At 37.0% G+C, this 18550-nt stretch overlaps 8 protein-coding genes across 8 annotated transcripts; 3 read left to right on the top strand and 5 right to left on the bottom strand.

Annotated features, from left to right (window-relative positions):
• Nucleotides 1–159: 159 nt before the first annotated feature.
• AC631_04215 (uncharacterized protein) lies at nt 160–1917 on the top strand (the record flags this gene model as incomplete). Its single annotated transcript, XM_015613044.1, has 1 exon — nt 160–1917. One exon carries the CDS (start codon nt 160–162, stop codon nt 1915–1917), a length of 1758 nt encoding a protein of 585 aa, XP_015466129.1.
• A 156-nt stretch (nt 1918–2073) lies between these two features.
• Nucleotides 2074–3024, top strand: AC631_04214 (uncharacterized protein; the record flags this gene model as incomplete). The annotated part of the gene is made up of 1 exon (XM_015613043.1): nt 2074–3024. One exon carries the CDS (start codon nt 2074–2076, stop codon nt 3022–3024), a length of 951 nt encoding a protein of 316 aa, XP_015466128.1.
• A 126-nt stretch (nt 3025–3150) lies between these two features.
• On the bottom strand, nt 3151–5823 carry IML2 (Iml2p; the record flags this gene model as incomplete). Its single annotated transcript, XM_015613042.1, has 1 exon — nt 3151–5823. The coding sequence occupies one exon, from the start codon at nt 5821–5823 to the stop codon at nt 3151–3153; it is 2673 nt and encodes an 890-aa protein (XP_015466127.1).
• A 537-nt stretch (nt 5824–6360) lies between these two features.
• On the top strand, nt 6361–7434 carry RBE1 (sterol-binding protein; the record flags this gene model as incomplete). Its single annotated transcript, XM_015613041.1, has 1 exon — nt 6361–7434. The coding sequence occupies one exon, from the start codon at nt 6361–6363 to the stop codon at nt 7432–7434; it is 1074 nt and encodes a 357-aa protein (XP_015466126.1).
• A 420-nt stretch (nt 7435–7854) lies between these two features.
• Nucleotides 7855–8946, bottom strand: RPL4B (60S ribosomal protein uL4; the record flags this gene model as incomplete). The annotated part of the gene is made up of 1 exon (XM_015613040.1): nt 7855–8946. One exon carries the CDS (start codon nt 8944–8946, stop codon nt 7855–7857), a length of 1092 nt encoding a protein of 363 aa, XP_015466125.1.
• A 515-nt stretch (nt 8947–9461) lies between these two features.
• AC631_04210 (uncharacterized protein) lies at nt 9462–10868 on the bottom strand (the record flags this gene model as incomplete). Its single annotated transcript, XM_015613039.1, has 1 exon — nt 9462–10868. One exon carries the CDS (start codon nt 10866–10868, stop codon nt 9462–9464), a length of 1407 nt encoding a protein of 468 aa, XP_015466124.1.
• A 1545-nt stretch (nt 10869–12413) lies between these two features.
• YPT52 (Rab family GTPase) lies at nt 12414–13088 on the bottom strand (the record flags this gene model as incomplete). Its single annotated transcript, XM_015613038.1, has 1 exon — nt 12414–13088. One exon carries the CDS (start codon nt 13086–13088, stop codon nt 12414–12416), a length of 675 nt encoding a protein of 224 aa, XP_015466123.1.
• Nucleotides 13089–13410: 322 nt separating this feature from the next.
• Nucleotides 13411–13728, bottom strand: AC631_04208 (uncharacterized protein; the record flags this gene model as incomplete). The annotated part of the gene is made up of 1 exon (XM_015613037.1): nt 13411–13728. A coding segment is annotated over one exon (318 nt), but the record flags the coding sequence as incomplete, so codon positions are not given.
• Between the last annotated feature and the right edge of the window lie 4822 nt (nt 13729–18550).

Genomic DNA, 18550 nt, shown 5'->3' with positions numbered 1-18550 from the left:
AACTGGATATCCACAAGTGTACTTTAATAAGCAAGGTAGATTTTTTAGGTTTTTATTACTTAAAATTAATTCAATTCCGTATACAATTTGTGCGGCTGATATTTGATTTATATGGATAATTATAGAGGAATTAACAAGGTGTGAAGCATATATATCAAAATGGATATGATTGAGGACCGGGATATACCTGGTCGAAGTAGAAACAGAGTTTTGGAGAACTATCGAAATGAGTCGAGGACGAGATCCAGTTCAACGCATAATACATTTGGTGCAAGGAAAGAGGGTAGTAGAACAAGAAGGACACCAACAACAGTACTGGCGGTACTTTATAGCAATATACCAAATGATACAAAAAACGAGAATGGCATAAAAGAGTCACATAATAGTAGTGAGAACATTAATTTGAGTCGACAGAGATTTTCACAATCCGTGATTTCCTCTGGTATGATGGTGTCGCCAGATTTGCAATGTCATCAACGAGCTAGGGAGAAGCATAAAATAAATGAAAGGGCTAGGAGAAGTAAATCTTCCAGCAATCGTAGGTCAGCTCAACAAAAGCGATTAGATAGGGATTACGGAAATGAAGAAATAGTTGATAATAGCATACAAAATGATTTGCCATTAGATAATTTAAACAAGAAATTAGAAGAGGATAATGAACAAGAGAGATTTCATAACTATGGTAACCCCGATAATTCCTTCCGTGGTTTGCAAAGTACCGAAAGTGCAGATATAAATAACATGCATTCAGATCTTTCTTTTGGTAGCGAAAACCGAACCAATGCAACAACACCTTCATCAGTCATAGCTTCTGCTGCCAATAAAATATATAATAAAATGAGTAAGCTTTTTGCCGGAGAACCTGATAGCTTGTATTCCCTATCACGAGTCTCGTCTTGTTATACTTTGAAAGGAAACGATCAGCTTAATGACAAAAAGCTTACGAGAAAAAACGGTCTGGATACAACAATAAGAACAGGAAGTCTAAAATATGAGAGTGAGCTGGATGATGAAGAAACTGAACTAGATGATGATCGTGAATCAGAGACTGCACAAGAAATAAATGCTAAACATGATACGGATAAAAGCAAAAATGTACTTAACAATATAAATGATGGTCGACGTGTTACAGCAAGCTCCATTAATTACAAAGATACTTTACAAGAAATTAAGGACTTCCAAAATAACTTCGTAAAAAAATATAATAATGCTACCCCTACTCCTATCGGAAACTCAAGTCAAAAAAATACGAGTAGAACTTTGCAAAAGATCTTAGACTATAAGGATTTATATTCTGAGGAGGAAGATTCTACCAACTCTACATCAAGTGGAAACCTAACATCAAAATGGAATCCATTAATACCAGGTAGTTCATCTTTCGAGTATGGGATCAAGATTCAGCACGAAGCTATTATGTCTGAGTATACACAAATCAAATTACGATTCTCTAGCTCTCTATCCGGATCATCCGCTGAAACTTATTCAATACCTAATGAGAAATCTCCATCCAATTTACAAATGAAATCAAAGGCAGGGGTTTTGGGGTTTATTGATAGGTCGAGGTATTTCAGAATGCAAGATAGTCATGAGAAAGAACATACCGTTGAAAACTCGGATGATACAGCAGATATCCCAGCAAGCCTCGATTTTCCGAATATAGATTCTGAGAATAAAGACGGCTATATTTCCAAACTTTGGAAGAGCGAAGTTGACCGTATATTTCCTACTCCAGATTCCATTCCTTCCACCACAGCATACGACACTCCTGACTTGGAACCTCCTAGGAAAATGAGCATAGACTTAGGTAGTGAAGATTGCGATATTTACGAAAATAGACCAAACCACGGCCACGCTGCTACAAAATCTATCGATCTCTCTCAAATGGCAAGGAATGTACGGTTCAAACGATATGCTTAGTTCTAGTAGTGCTATTTATTTATTTATATGTATATCATATTACATCTGTAATAAATGTATGGATATTTAACACGTGACTTGAATTGAAATCAAGCTTAAGTCTATTCGTATTTCGATCTATTATAGTTACAATACTATCATTAGGCTAACGAAATAATGAGTAAGCGATTCAATTTGCCATATACTACACAAGATTTATTTCCACAGGCATCAATTCCGTCCACTTCTCTGCGGTTTCCACAAGGATCGGTCTCAGGAGGATCGTTTATATCAACATCATCTTCTGTCTTTACCAACAACAATTCCAGCAATGATTACGCAGGGGGAAACGTACAAAACTTAAAAATAATGTTCAAGCGGTTGTTCAAGCCTACTACTCTTGATTTTGAGACTGCTATGTGGGAAATATTTCATTTAATAATTAATCCAAAAAAGATGTACAGATCACACTACTATTATAAACCTCTGTCGAATACTAAATCGACTTACTCAAGAGATGATCCCTCATTTTTGATATTATTAACGGCATTCCTTTCAATAAGTGCAATTGCATGGGGAATAGCTTATAGTCCTCGCATATGGGATATCGGTAAATTGATAGTCTACATGGTAATGATTGACTTTTATTTAAGTGGTATTGTCATTGCGACCATTTCATGGTTTGTGACGAATAAGTTATTCAATAATACGTATGGTAATATCGGAGGTGTCGGAAGATATAATGTTAACTATATCGAATGGGGGTTTTGTTTCGATATTCATTGCAATTCATTTTTGGTTATTTGGTGCGTTTTGTACGTATTGCAATTTATTTTGCTACCATTAATCAGAATCAAGAAATCAGTTTTCGCTTTGATATTGGGGAACTCTCTATATTTTGGGGCTATTGGCTATTATTTTGTAATAACATTTTATGGTTTTAATTCTTTGCCATTCATTAATAACAGTTCAACTATTTCCAAGGGCGGGGCTATGAACAACCCTGCTAAACTATTACAAATGATCATACTTGTTGGAATAATACCCACTCTTGTAGTTGGTTGGATTTTAAGTATCTGTTTTGGATTTAACGTTGCCTACACTATGGTTGATACATATTTTAATTAACCACATTAATGTTAGATATATAGTCCTAGTTAGATATGCAAAAAAGTTCATAAAGTATGAACAGTTTATAACTATAAGTCACTAAATCAATCACGTCAGCATATAGAGAATAAATCACCATTTGATTCATATTTGTGCCTTGAATTGATCTAATCTATCACCGGCGGCTTTAATTTTCATACCCGTTCTATTACTTAACTCATAGTCGCCATCACCGACGGATTCTGATTTTTTCAACCAGGCTTTACATTCTTCAATTGCCTCTTTAATATTTGCAGATTTTTTAGATGTCCGTAATAACCACACAAACATTGAACGCTCATAAAGGGCTGTAGGATAAAGGTATGGACTGTAAGTCATCTTTATAAATTTAAAAGGCATATTTGGTGAGTCCTGTGTAACATATTTAGATATGACATGTGAATCTAATAAGGCTACACCTTCAGAAACTCTATTCAACAGCCTAAGAGTAATACTTTGGAAGAAATATCTTATCATGGCTTCGTCTTCACTCTCTTCCAATTTTGCAAACTTCTGTTCATTATTGTTAGCAGAATAATCTGAGTTCATTGAACCAGAGTATCCCAATAAAGTCAATGTCAATTCAAGCTCATTTTTAGTCATTCTATTATAGCCATTCCAGAAATATACTAGCTCGTGTACTGGAGATGTACCAAAACAATCCAAAAACGACAATTCGGGGTACTTCTTTTGGCGCTTTTCAACGTGTTGAAGCTTTCTCAACAAGAACTTGTCAAAAGGCATTTGCTTATTACCACCACCAATTCCTCCTTTCTTATTGGTTGCATTAATTCCATGACCAGGAACATACGTTGGCGCCTTCTTGAGGTAAAGTTCTGCTTGGTCTGCATAATATTTTAGCGATTTCTCTCTATTTTCCACTTCTATCAACCCTAATTTAATCATTCTCCACTTTTCTAAATAACAACTTCCAGCAAAAAATAAATAGATACTCTTGGACCAAGAATTTATCTCAAGTAAGTATATGAAATCTCTTGCTGCTTCATCAAAATCATGCTTAAATGCATATAACATTGCCCTATCAAAGATAAGCAAGGCTTCAACTTGTTGCATATTTATTTTTGTCTGGGGATTGTCTGTAAATGATTGCATAAGGCTAGCAGCTTTCACTAATTGACCCTGAGCAGCAAGCATCCTACCTTCTTGTAACAACCATAAGGCATTATGAGGAAAATATCCCCTTGCCTTAGTTAATAACTGAGGCGTATATAAAGCAGGGTTTTTCAATATCATTTCGAGCTCCTCTTCAGAAATATTAGACTTTTTATCGATTGAAATCACATCAGTGACATTAGAATCCTCTTGTCCTGGTAGCTGGTATCCATCGTCTATAAACTGCACAGGGCCATCATAGAAAACCAACAAGCATAATAGAGCTAATTCACCATGGATATTTCTGCTCGTGATTGCTGTTCTCCAGAGCATTTTTAATCCTGTTACACGGTCACCCTTGAAACCAACAATCGACAAAACTTTACCAATAGTAGGCGGGATCAATGAAAGAACAACCTGTAGTATACCAAAACAAAGTTGGACTCCAGAATGTATATACTCATCAACAGTAGAGACGTGCATATGATTGTCCTCGTGGTCAGAATTCCTTAGAGATATAGATGACGAATTAGCGCCAGATATAACAGATTCAGCTTTGTCCAAAGTTTGGGAATTGTTCAAAGAGGACGATTTATGCGTCCGATGCGGAATGGAAAGATTTCCAAAACTATGGAAGGAATCTGATGCATCAGAAAATTCATCGTCATCATCATCATCAAACTCATCATCAGCAGACGAAGAATTTGGATTTCTAAATTTTGCATTTTGGGACAAGGTGTGTGTTCTAGGAGAATCAGGTCTTCCTCCTATTCCTCCTGTAACACTATTAGCGGCGGACACAACGGATGATGACAGCTCACTAGATGATGTGGTTGCATACATATTAACATTCTGCACCTGAGAAGGATCAATCAAACTCGTACCTTCAATACGAGACTTTCTCATTTGGTACACAGCCTCCAAATTTTTTAAGAGCTTGACATCTTGAGGTAAAGAAGCACTCGATCCACCTCTCAGAGATGGGCTACGGTACCCAGGTAAATCAACAGTGCTCACGCTAGCTGAGATACCCTCGTGTTGTAACAATGCCTCCTTCTTCAATTTAGCCAAATTCTTGTTGAAAATAGGCTCCAGTTCCTTGATCTTTTTGTAGATCGAATCCAACGTCTGGTACGCCTTCCGCAACTTGAACAACGCCTTCGCACCCTCCACAACCCCATTGCTCTCCTGCAACAACATAAGCAACGCATTCAACAACGTCAGTTCCGCATACGTCACCTGGAATTCTGTTCCCGGTGGATATATATGCGACGTCCCAAGCTGGTGTCTCACATTGTATTTCGCATTGTTCAAAGACGCCGTCTCTGCGTCCGATAGTGTCTGGTGTGCCCGTTCCATCACCTCCGGCTCAAATCCTAATGTGGCCTCAATGAACTCCATCACTCCTAGTGCCAATGGAAATATCGCCGCCGGCTGCTCACTTTCCGCCTTTTCGTGTTTATTCAGTTGCTCCTGTAAGAGATCTATTCCCTCTTGCGTTCTATCATCTAACAAATAATCCATCGCCTTAAACGCAATTTCGAAATCATGAACCTGCTTAAGAATCTTATCATATGAAGACGGATCATTAGCTGTTCCGCTTGGGCGGGAAGGTTGTGAATACAACAGCAAAGCAGATGCCTTTTTCCTTAAACCTTTGAACATATTTAATGTTAATAAAGAGACTTTCCTGCCTGCTTTTCTATTGATAAAAAGACCTGATCTAATGGTTAAAGGTTGATCAAATGTAGTGGATCAACGCGCTAATTCCGATAACATCACGTTTGGCTGCAACCTGCAAAATAAATATGTTTTACAGTTTATGTCAAAAATTCTCAATTACTGCAAAAACGCTCGATGGCTGGCTAATAGACACTGCTGGATCAAAGTCCATAAATCGACGATTTATCGCTTGCCTGTTTCTGAAAACAGAAATTTTGGAAGGACCAGATCATTAAAGCTGGATATAAACTATTTGAGAACAAGATTTGTAGGGGAATCAGCCATGCTGGTAAAAGCTGGCTATTGTAGCTGATCGCTATAAAAGGAGACAGATCTCGGTTGATTCGAATGATCTGTTCTATTATTTTAAGTGTACTTTCGCTAAACTATCCACTCTTTAAAAAAAGCTTTAAGGTTTTAATCCAGTCGCTCTTTACCACTAGAAACCAACTACTATACATTCTTTAAATATAATTCGAAATGAAGCTTAACTCGTACTTAAAATTGGCATCGTATGCCGCATTATTCTCCATGTCACAAGCTGCTCCAGCGTTGATAACGAGAACACATACTGCTCCAGCAGTTACACATTGGGTTACATACACGAGTAATACTGTTGTTAAAGTTGTTACGGTGCAGGATACCGTGAATCACACCCCACCAGCTGCTGCTGCTGCTGCTGCTCCTACTCCAGAAGCCGGTCAAGACGACCAACAAAATGAGGCTACTACTTCTACTCAAGCTGATGAACAAACACAAAATACTACTCCAGCTACCAGCCCACAAACTACCCCAGAAACTACTCAACAGACTACTCAACAGACTACTCAAGAGACTACTCAACAAACTACTCAACAGACTACTCAAGAGACTACTCAACAAACTACTCAAGATAACGCACAAACCACACCACAAACCACCCAAGATAACGCAGAAACCACTCAACAAGCCACTACTCAAACCACCCAAGATAACACACAACAAACTACTTCTACCGAGCCAACTTCCACTCCTACTACTTTGAGCACTTCAAGCACTTCCAGTACCTCCAGTACCTCGACTGATTCAACTTCCACTTCCGGATCCACCGCTTCCTCCGGCTTCGAAGCTGATATTTTGAATGCACACAATGAAAAGAGAGCCCTTCATGGTGTTCAATCTTTAGCATGGAATGATACTTTAGCCAAATACGCTGCCGAATATGCTGCTTCGACATTCTCATGTAACAACGTTAAATTAGTCCACTCAAACGGCCCATATGGTGAAAACTTAGCTGCTGGTTACTCTGGTGGTAGCAAGCCAGTCGAAGCTTGGTACAACGAAATTAAGCAATATGACTTCAGCAACCCTGGTTTCAATGAAGCCACTGGTCACTTCACTCAATTAGTCTGGAAATCAACCAGTCAAGTCGGTTGTGCTAAAGTTACTTGTGACAATTCTTGGAGTCAATACACAATTTGTGAATACTCTAACACTAGAGGTAATGTCGTGGGTACTGACTCCAAGACAGGGAAGAGTTACTTTGCCGAAAACGTTTTAGAACCAGTTAGTTAATTCGTTTAACTAATTAATTTATGTTAATAATTATGTACTTTATTTGTTTATTATAGCTTGCTTTTACTTCAATGTATAAGAAAATATCGCCTGATTTCCTGAATAATTTAGACTTTGTAGTTTAGCTAAATCAAGCAGACTTTTATACTACAATATGCCATGCCCTATGAATTAACTCCACCAGTTTATAAATTATTTTATAATTAGTAAAACAATCGATAGATGTGAGTCTGGTTATCGTTAGACTAATGAGTCGTTGAGTAATCAACTGAAGTTACTCTATAAAAAATAAAAATTAGCTAAGAAAATTGTTTATATTAGGAGTAGCTTCAATATACAATACTATAAATATAAATTTTCTTTCTTCACATCTCAAATCTTATAAACTAGGTATTGAACAATATTAATTATTCAGTACATTTAGTTCTTTAAGACATCAGAGAATTGACCCTTAGATGGCTTAGCCTTGGATTGAGAAACCTTAGCAGAACCTAACTTTTCAGCAGAGAAAGCCTTGGCGTAAGGGTTTAATCTTAATAAGACTTGCTTGTTCTTTAATGGGTTCTTCTTTAAGACGTGAGTTCTCTTTTGGGTTGGTTGACCGGCTGGTCTAACAACAGCTTGGACTTCAGCAGAGTTGATTAATCTGGTGACATCGGTGTTAGAGATGATGTTAGCTGGTAAAGTGTAACCAGACTTGATAGACTTGGTGGAGTCAGAACCGTAGACAGAGTCTAAGGATTCGAAAGCACCTTGAGTCCAGATAACGAATCTACCTAAGTGAGCACCTGGGGCTAATTGTAATAAACCTAAGTGCTTAACGTCAGAGGTTTCAACACCTGGAACGTTTCTTAAGGCCTTGGTGATACCGTTGTCTTGAGCGTAGACGACTAATGGACCTCTTCTTTGAGTGAATCTTCTACCTCTCAATTTACCCTTACCGGCTCTCAATTTCTTGGACTTGATGACCTTGATGACATCCTTGTGAGCACCAACGGCCTTTAAGACAGCAACAGCGTCCTTGGTCTTGGTGACGGATTCGAATTCGTTAGCAACAACCAATGGTAATTCCTTAACTTGTTCGACTCTGTGACCTCTAGCTAAAACTAAAGAGGTGACGGCAGAAGCAGCGATGGCAGAGGCAGTAGCATAACGTTTTTCGTTATGGTTAACCTTGACGTGCCATTTTCTCCAGGTCTTGGTTGGAGCGAACATACGACCACCACGACACATGTTACCGAAAGCAGCTTGACCAGAACGGTGGGTACCACCACCACCAACTCTTGGAATTCTGGCAACAGCTCTACCGGTACCCCATGATTCAGCGGAGGTTTGGTGACCGGCCTTGTCAGAAACAGCGTAAGCTTGTCTCTTGTTCTTGTTAACTCTAACAAAAACAGAGTGGACAATGTCTGGTCTGACTGGAGCAGAGAAGACAGCTGGTAATGGTAATTGGGTGGAGGTTTGTTTACCTTCAGCGGAAATAACAGAAACTTGTGGACGAGCAGACATCTTTAACAATATGTATGTGATAATAAAGATTAAAATAAACTATAATAAAACTTTTCACTTGTGAAAAATTTACTAAGGGTAATTGAAAATTTTCATCGAGAAGAAGTCGTGCGAGTGTACAATTTCTGAGATATGTCCCTGGTAGTTACCCGCACTTATAGATATGCAACATAAGCATCTGTACTGGTTCTTGCACGGTCTATGTGAAGAACAGAGACATTGATCTAGTTTCACAACGAAGATTGTCTTTCAGGAAGGTACTGATTAAAGGAATGTCATTGTGGAATAGATGTCTGAGTAGTCTTCATAAAAGCTGGTTTGTTTATAGTTATCAATTCTACTAAATTTGAAAAGTAGCATAAGCCCTAAGGTATTATTTCATGTTACTGAGTAATTGATGGAATATGAACGTAATAAGTAGTCTAGCCGGTCGTATTACATTTTCACAATCAATTTGATTGTACTTTTTCGCTACAATATCTACACCTTAAATTCCCACTTTTAACTAATGTAAATCATGCAAACACATCATCTAAAGCAAGAAGGTCTTGCTGCTCCAGTCCACAGTCATAATTATTAACTCTGGGCTTAGCTAGCGCAAAATCAATGATATATACATGGCCTTCTTTTGTACAGAGAATATTATCTTCTCTGATATCCCTGTGTATTATTCCGTTCCGGTGAATCACCTCCAACTGCTTCTTGGCTTTCTCGTATGTTTCCTGGACCTTCGGTAACGGGATTTTCTCGATGTATCGAAATATGTTGAAGTACCCTTTCGCAACATACAGTTTGTCCATGGTAACCATGATTTTCCCCATTTTCTGACGTACGTAGCAACTATTGAATTCAGGATCTCTGGACAAGATAGAATAACACACCTTTTCGGTGCGGTACCATTCATAACAAATGTCTTCCTTTTCTTGGAGAGTATAACCTTTAAATTCATATAGGTTAGCCATGCGCGGGTCGTACACCTTAGCAACTAAAGTCTGGATGTCATCGATCTGTTCTAACAAAAATTCCTTGAAGTAAGTAGCTCCTAGTTTAACTAATTGTGTATTAAACGCATCTGAATTCTGCATTAACACGTAGCTGCTGCTGTTACTGGGCACGTTGATAGATATTTCGCCAGCGTTTGCTTCGTCTTCGCTTGTTTCATCAACAGTTTCTAGCACGGACATGTTAGTACTTCTAGTGCTGGGGAGGCTTCGAGAACCCTCTGACAGATCCTGACTCTCCTCACTCAAAATGGCGTCTGACAATGTTTCCCCAGATAGCTTTAGATGTTCTTCTAATTTGTGAACCCTTTTTTGTTTGATTACCATCTTTGAATCCTCCTCTACTGAATTATAGATGTATGCCAATAATGATTCTCGCAAATTAGGTTTCGCTGAGTGGCAGTCTCGAATCAGATACTTGATTGGAACTACTTTCTGCTTATTGTCCGTTTTCACTGGTCTCAGATTGTGGACATTCCGTTCGAAAGAATCAAGGTCTAATTCCACAAACACAACGGTGTAAGAGTCTGTAAGAATACCTTTATCAGTCTTGAAGTAAAGCATCTCGCATATCAACTGTTTCATTATTTCCTTTTGATGAGAGAATAGGCTTCTTTCGTATTCACACATTGGGAGGGATAAAACCAACCTGAAAAATCTCTTCATTTGTTGTGGATAGCCTTGCCCTAACTTAAATACAAACCTTTGATATTGACATTGTACACGTCTAGTAAAATCTTCTACTTCCAGTCTCTCTACCTTAAACAACTCTTGAATTACCATTCTATAATTCACTATTGTTTCCCCCCATCCTGGAAAGAAATTTTGATAATCGTACATTTCTCTTTCATCTTTAACACATTTACACATAGCAAGATACAATGGATCCTGCAAAACCAGTTCTCTGAAATACTCATTCATAGTTACTTCATCGTGCTTGAATTATTAAACACTGCCATACTATCTTCCTTATATATTCCTTCTATGTTGAATCTGAATCATGTTATGCTACATATAATATGCACCACCAGATTGCCGCATAGGTTCCAAACAGTCGTAGTTATTGGATTGTCTACTACTGCTTCCTATTTGGGTTGGGTTGAGTGCATAGCTCCAGAAACGAAAGATTGTGCTGATGCTCCTTCCGGATTTATTGAGCTTGGGATGAAAAGAAGTCAAAAGATGAATTACATCCTTCCGTACTTGGAAAATGCAAATGTAACTACACCTTCCTTCGGAGAAATGACTGGAGATTTTAATCTTATCTCAATTCTAAGTCTTCGAATTCGCCGATAAGTTCATACATTCATCGCAGAAATTGAGTAAAGAACCTTTTAAATGAAGTTAAGATGGCTGCAAACAATATATACTAAATTTTGAACCATATATGTTACGCAAGCGAATATTTGTGTTTTAGTGATATGCGTAGATGCTCTTCGGGTTGAATTTCCCTCTTCTTGAAAGGAAGAATAAAATGACGGAATCATATACGACGAATCTACTGTCTATTTTCAAGATTTAGTGAATTGGCAGATATTGCGGCCATTCCAGAAATGGAAGGCTCAGGAAGTATAGAGGATTTTCTAACACGGTCATCTGCGAAGACAGCTTCGTAAGGTTTAGAGACTGTAATTCATCAGTTCGATTCCTTTTACTCCATTGTGAGCTTGGAGATTAATTAAAAAAAAATTACGTTATAATTTAAGTAGATACCCATTCTTTCCAAATTAACCCGAAATATTCGCTAATATTTATATCTATCTTTTTGTATTATTAAATTCATCTACCGAGTTCTTCGACAGTTGGACCGTCAGCAAAAGCATCTGGAGCGGTACCACCTGGAGCACCTCGAAAACCTTCTACAGGTATTGAACGACTAACCATTTGTAGCATACCAGCGTCGATCATGCTTGGCTAGTATGATATGGCAATGGCCAGTACTGTGAGAGGATGAAGACTTGATCAACGTACTAAAATGGAAGGATGTGCTATGCAAGTGTAACACATAGGTAGGTAGAATTTAGACCTAGGATAAAGACTCTTTGTTTGGAGAATCCAACAAAACAAGCAGTAACATTAATGCTAACTGAATTCATTATATTTCTAGAACGAGCAGCGTTTTAATTGTAAGGTTTTTTTGAAATATCATATTCTACGACTATATACTAGCTATAAAGTAGTAGATGAGAGTCAATATTACGATAGAAGCCATTGTATTGAGGCATGATTAAAAAAAACAATCGACGAATAGTATATAACCGTGACTTGAAATGTATTTGAAATAAAAGTAGCGTCAGGAGTAAGAATAGGAATGCAAATGGTTATATTATAGAAAGTCGGACTTAATAGGCAATTAGGTGGATTATTCAGACTATTGAAGTACATTTTGCCGTGCTGCAGTCAGTCTAGTCATGTCTGAATCAATAAATTAGCACATAAAAATAGATGCCTTGCGATTAAAGTTGCCTAACAGCACGAGCTTTGTTGCTGTTGTTGTCTCGCTGCTCTTCCCAAATCAACACCGCCCGATCTCCTGTTGCCAGGCTGTCTGCTTCTATTAGCAGACCCGTTAATGACCTCTTCTACCGGTAAGGCCCTTGCGACCTTCGTAAATATGTCAACAACCCCATCTCCTGATTTGGCAGAACATTCAGCTGCAACCACTTTGCTGTCTTCTTGGTTTAATTCATCGATATATTGGGTTACCTCTCTTTCGTCGACCTCTCTACTTTCTTCCAAATCTGCTTTGTTACCCACCAAGCAGATCACAATACCCTCAGGCGCTTGCTTCTTCAATTCCTTTATCCAGTCTTGGGCCTTGGTGAAGGACGAGCGGCTGGTTATGTCGTATACACACAAAGCAGCATTGGCATTTCTATAATACATTGGAGCAAGCGATTTGTAACGTTCCTGGCCAGCAGTATCCCATATCTCGAATTTGACCGTTGTATTGTTCTCTGGCAATGTAATTGATTGAGTTAAGAAAGCTGCTCCAATAGTGGACTCTCTCATATTATCAAACGTGTTCTTAACGAACCGATGGACTATTGATGATTTCCCAACTGCACTTTCTCCAAGGAGAACTAGCTTAAATTGGGCAAAACGATTGCTCGAGCTATTTGCCGATCCAGTAGTAGACATCCTAACTGACTAGTGAATATATAATCTATCCCGATCTAACGAATATTTAAGTTGATGCCTTAAAGACCCTAATTGCCATTAGTATTAATCTGCTGGCTGTGTGCTCATGGATTCTTACACGACACTTTTGCGTCACTTTCTACGTACTGGCTACACTAATTGGAAATAGTTCAGTATATATTCACATTATTTACAAGATCGTAGACCATAGTATATGTAGCATTGCCTACGCTGGAGACAACTGAAGGATCGATAAAAATTACAAATTGAGTATACGGCCTTGACCATAAAAGCCAAAAAGCACAAATTTTTACCAGCTCACTTAGTTTTCTTCAATCTTGGCTAAGATTTCCTTATCAGTGTACAATAAGTATTCTTCGTCACCAACCTTGACTGGGTTACCACCGAATGAAGGTAATAAAACTTTGTCACCAGCCTTAACCGAAGTTGGGATAACAGAACCAGTAGTGGTGTTAGTGATACCTGGACCGGCAGCAATGACGGTAGCTTGGTTCAATTTTTCTTGGTTCTTTTCTGGAATGTAGATACCGGAAGCGGTCTTGGTGGCCGGCTTTAATCTTTGGACCAAGACTCTGTCAAATAATGGCTTTAATGATTGTGCGCTTTTCAATAAGGAGGACTGAACTGAGGTTAGTAAATTATTGCAGGAAAAATCTCGGAAGCGAGTAGAAACTCTTTCTTATGGAGATACTTACCATTTTGCTGTAGATTGGTGTGTTTTCAATTATTTCAATTGCTAATGGTTCTTGAATATATACTTCGGAAATTGGTTCTGGTAGAAAGAAAAAGAATATTCTTCATTTTGTGTTTTGCACGTCTTTTATCTCCAGACGAATCATATACGGGCAGATAGACACCAGTTCCTACATTTTGCAGCTATTAAAATTACGATATACATTAAGAACTAGAATTAGTTCAAGTATCTATCTAAAGGTTCGCCTAAAACGTTTTCGATGACACGCACAAGGCCATTTCTCACTTCTAATTCGACTTCTTCATCATCATCTTCTAATAATTCGGCAATATATGGGATTAATGTAGGTAAGTAAGACAACCATTGTTCGCCCATTTTTTGGAAGATTGTCTTCAAGGTTCTGATGGTCCAGATCTTTGTGTTGGAGGTTGTAGAGGCGTTTTCGTTAGAGATGAACTCGATCAAACCGTGCACCAATTTTTCGTTGTACTCTTCGGACGAGACGTTGGAAATGAATGATGACACACACTTGACGAGATACTTACCAATGTTAGGCTCGATATTCGATAATTGGTTCAACAATGGTTTGCAGATACTTTCAAATCTCAGTTGTTGTGACCAGTAGTCATCTTGGTCATATTTGAAAGATGAGGTTAATGAATTCAATAAGATTCTTCTCAAGTTGATATCAACAATATCGCCATTGGCAAATCTGTCCAAGATCGATGAGACTGGATCTATCAAGTAGGAAAAATATGAAGTGATGATGCTCTTCAATTTATCTTGCAACTTACTGAAGAATCTGAAGAATGCCAACAATCTAGACAACTCAGTGTTACCCGTTGCATTCGAACCTTCGCCACTAATAGCCCATCTAACTAAGTTAGCAAATAATGGACGGAAACTCTTGTCGTTCAATTTCATGACATAGCTGACACCACACGAGTGGAAAGAGCTTTCTAATCTGTGAATGGTGTTATTATCAAACTTGTTGTTTTCATCAAAAGCGTAATGTCTGAATTCGAATGCTTGGATCAACCACTTCATGAATAAAGTTGATTGAGATGAAGCAGATTTCTTATCCATATTTTCAATAGTTGATTGTAATACATTCAAGTAAAGACCAAGATTGCCAGCATTATCATTTTGATAAAACTTCTTGTTATTCCAAATATTACACAACGATTTCAAGACTTGCGATAAGTCCATATGCTCAACAATCAACAGTAATACACTTGACCTAACAGTATTATCCACCATGTCACTAGTTAAAATTGTGATAAAAATAGAATCCAAGCTTGTAGTCATAAAAGCAGGTATCTTTTTAATCAAGCAGGCGAGCAATAATATAATAGAAGCTTGCAAAAGCTTAGAACTCTCATCATCAGAACCAGTAGTCTTTTTCCAAATGTTTAGCGATGGTGGGACAATCTTTGGAAATAAGCCAATAGCTTTGACACCTAAAACGTTAACAATACTTGTAATAGCGTTGATAGATGAAATGACAATTTCGGGTTGTTCACTTAATAATCCGCTGTTTGAAGTAATAATGTTCAAAGAATTTATCAAGGCTTCAGTATTATCTTGAGTTAACAAGACATTAGTCGAACCACCAAACTTGTTAACAATGCTGGAAAACGAATTCAAATAAGATTGTTGTAACTCAACATCCAAATTCTTTCCAATTCCTTTATTTAATACTGGTAACAATTTATGAAGTATACTTTCCTCGATAACATTATCAATATTATTAGCATTTAACTCATTTTCAATCTTTCTGCTCGTCAAAATAGCAAAATTTTTAGCAATCTTAATTTCTAATGTGTTTGAGATCTGATCGCAATCTAATGAATCAATAATCGAATCAATGAAATAATTTAATGGTAACAAATCTAAGAAATTACCCAACAATGTGTATAAATTGTCAAGTATAATATCGTTCTTAGAAACATTTGTGAATGTATCTAAGCTAGATAAGATGAATGAAGTAACCTTTCTGAAGCAGCTCAAGAGATCTGTCTTATATTCTAAAGGCTTTTTGGTGTCTAACAAGATTAAGGCGATCTTTAATTTCAAAGATGGCAAGTTGCTAAAATCATTTTGAATATCAGAGTCTAAAACTTTATCAATAAAACTCAATAATTGACTTTTGAAAGTCAACAAACCGCTCTTCGATAAAGATAAAATTGAAACTCCAAAAATGGACCTCGAACTCAAGGAATTGAATTCATCACTATTTGGCTCCAATTGAGTATTTGGAACTTGATTCCATAACTGGTAGAACTTCTCGACACCTTCTAATTGCTCCTGAGCTGAAAAGTTTTTCAAGAATGCAGAGGTGAATTCCAAAATTGAATTACTTTCATGTGCTTTATTCCTTGTTATGTTATTAGAATATTGTTGGCCCATTAAGAACAAAATAATATGCAAAGAATGCTTGTAACTTAAAGTTTTGGTCAACGATGTAAATAATTTGACACGACGATGTCTTGGAATATGTTGAAATGCTGCGACAAAACTAGTTAATAAAAATTCAATCTCATAGCTTAAGCTGGATGAACCATTTGCAGCCAATGCAGGGATAACCTTAGCAATGGTTTGCTGGAGAGCAGAGCTAGAGAATTCGTCATCCTGTCTAACAGTATGAGCACCCATGAAAGTGAAAATTGGCATCACAGAATGCAAAATTATCTCAGGAGCAAGGGCAGCTAATTCAGCTATGACTAACAACAATCTGTTTTGTACTTGAGGCGATTGAGATAATCTAATTGAGTTAACAATTAAGTCAGCTCTTACGACATTAGAGTCAAATTTGAAATTATTCGACTTAGAATTTTCTTTCATCTGTACGACGCTCAAAAGCATACACGACGCTAAGGTTTCTTGGGCGTATAGAATTGGCAAATTACCATCATTTCCCAAGTAATCCAAATCAGTTAAGATTTTGAACAAATTTTGAAGTAAATCAGGTTGTGCAATATCCGAACTCTTCTTTCTTAAATTGAATTCTAAAAGATCTAAAACAATTGTCAATTTTCTCAAGTGAGTAGAAGCAATGCTACTGATATCATCTCTGGCCATGGCTTGTTTGGTCGAATTAGAAGATCTTCTTCTTCTCTTAACTATTCCCTGTTCAGGAATTTGAGAAACAATTTGAACATTTTTTAAAGCGGAAACAATTGTTTCATGGTCCATATCTAACGATTGTAATACTTCCACAGGATCAACTTCTAAATCGTCACTTTCATCTCCATCATTAATTAACAATTCAATCAATTTATTAACTAATTTCGCCCTTATATCAATAGAGGTAAAACAAGTAAATATACTGCTTAGTCTCTTACCTGCCAAAACTTGTAAATTATTTGAAGTTTCAAGTGCTTTCAAAATCCAATCGGTTTCCTTATTGACATTCTTATCATTAGAAGACACACCGCCTACTAAGCCCACAATTACTTTCTCTACGTCATTTTCAAAATCAATCTTTGAAGTTTTGGCTTGAGAAATCATGTCATCTCTATTGGAGAAGTATTCGGCTAAATCGGTATCAATGAAAAAGAATCTATCGTCGTTTCCTCTATTTGTATTGTTTTCAATGTTCATTATATTCCACACTTTATATTTCAAAACAAGAGGCCAAAATGGAAGAGCCCATTGATTCAAGATAAATGTTTTCAAGAGTAATTGGCCAAATTTCTTTTGACCTGACTTCTGGCTTTTAAATAACACTTGGAAAAGCACGTAATTTAAGCGAGATTTATCAATCACAGCATCATCTAGCAAAGACTTAGAATCTTCAAACAAAATATTTAACATTTCTAATCCATCCTGAGGTGGAATAATAGCACGCTTGCTAGGTTCTGTATTACCATAAATCTGGTCTTCCATAAACAAGGAGGTTTTGGTTTTCTTCTTGCTGCTATGATATTTATCAGTTGTATCTTTGACTACTCTTAACAACTCTGCAAAACCTGCTCTGACCGATTTATTTGCATTAGACAACCCCAAAAATAAAATAGGAGCAAGTAGGTATGTATCGACTTTATTTTCAGATAATGACAATTCTTTCAATCTTAATTTGATGAAACGTAAAACTAAAAGTCTTATTGATAAAGGTACTGATGGAGTGAATGAAGCTCTTAACATAAATGAAATAGACGACTCAGGAGAGGAAAAGACAACCTTTGAGAATCTTGCGAGTATCAATCTTTGTGATTTGATATTAAACGAACGAGACTTTTCTGCAAATGTTTGAAATAATTTTGTAAATTCTTCATCTGATGCTTTGTTTAAAAATGAGGTGGTAGATGTCTTGTAACTTTCCAAGCTATTATATACCTCTGAAAAGTCAACGTCATTGACTGTTTGTTCTTCTTCTTCATCATCATCTTCTAATTCGATGTCTGCATCATGAATATTTTCAACATTAGAGTCACCTAAAGTAGTCATAAGCTGCATTTCTAACTGTGATATGTCTAAGCCACTTTTATATGTGTGTAAAACATTAGCAAGCAATTCTTTGTTAACCTTTAACAAAGATTCAAAAGCATCAATTAATTTCGTCCTCAAGATCTCGCTTTGATTGTCGTATGCATGATGTAAAAGCTTTTTAGTTACAATCTTGAAAAAAGTTTCAGAATTATTTAATTTAATAAATTCTAAAATTCTAAATGCATCGGTTTGTGGTAAGCTAGATACAAAATAAACCACTAAGAATTTATTGATCTTATACCCCTCTTCTATTAAG

This window comes from Debaryomyces fabryi (assembly GCF_001447935.2).
Source record: "Debaryomyces fabryi strain CBS 789 chromosome Unknown contig00107, whole genome shotgun sequence".
Lineage (NCBI taxonomy): Eukaryota > Fungi > Ascomycota > Pichiomycetes > Serinales > Debaryomycetaceae > Debaryomyces > Debaryomyces fabryi.
This window is presented reverse-complemented; position numbering and strand designations above follow the sequence as displayed.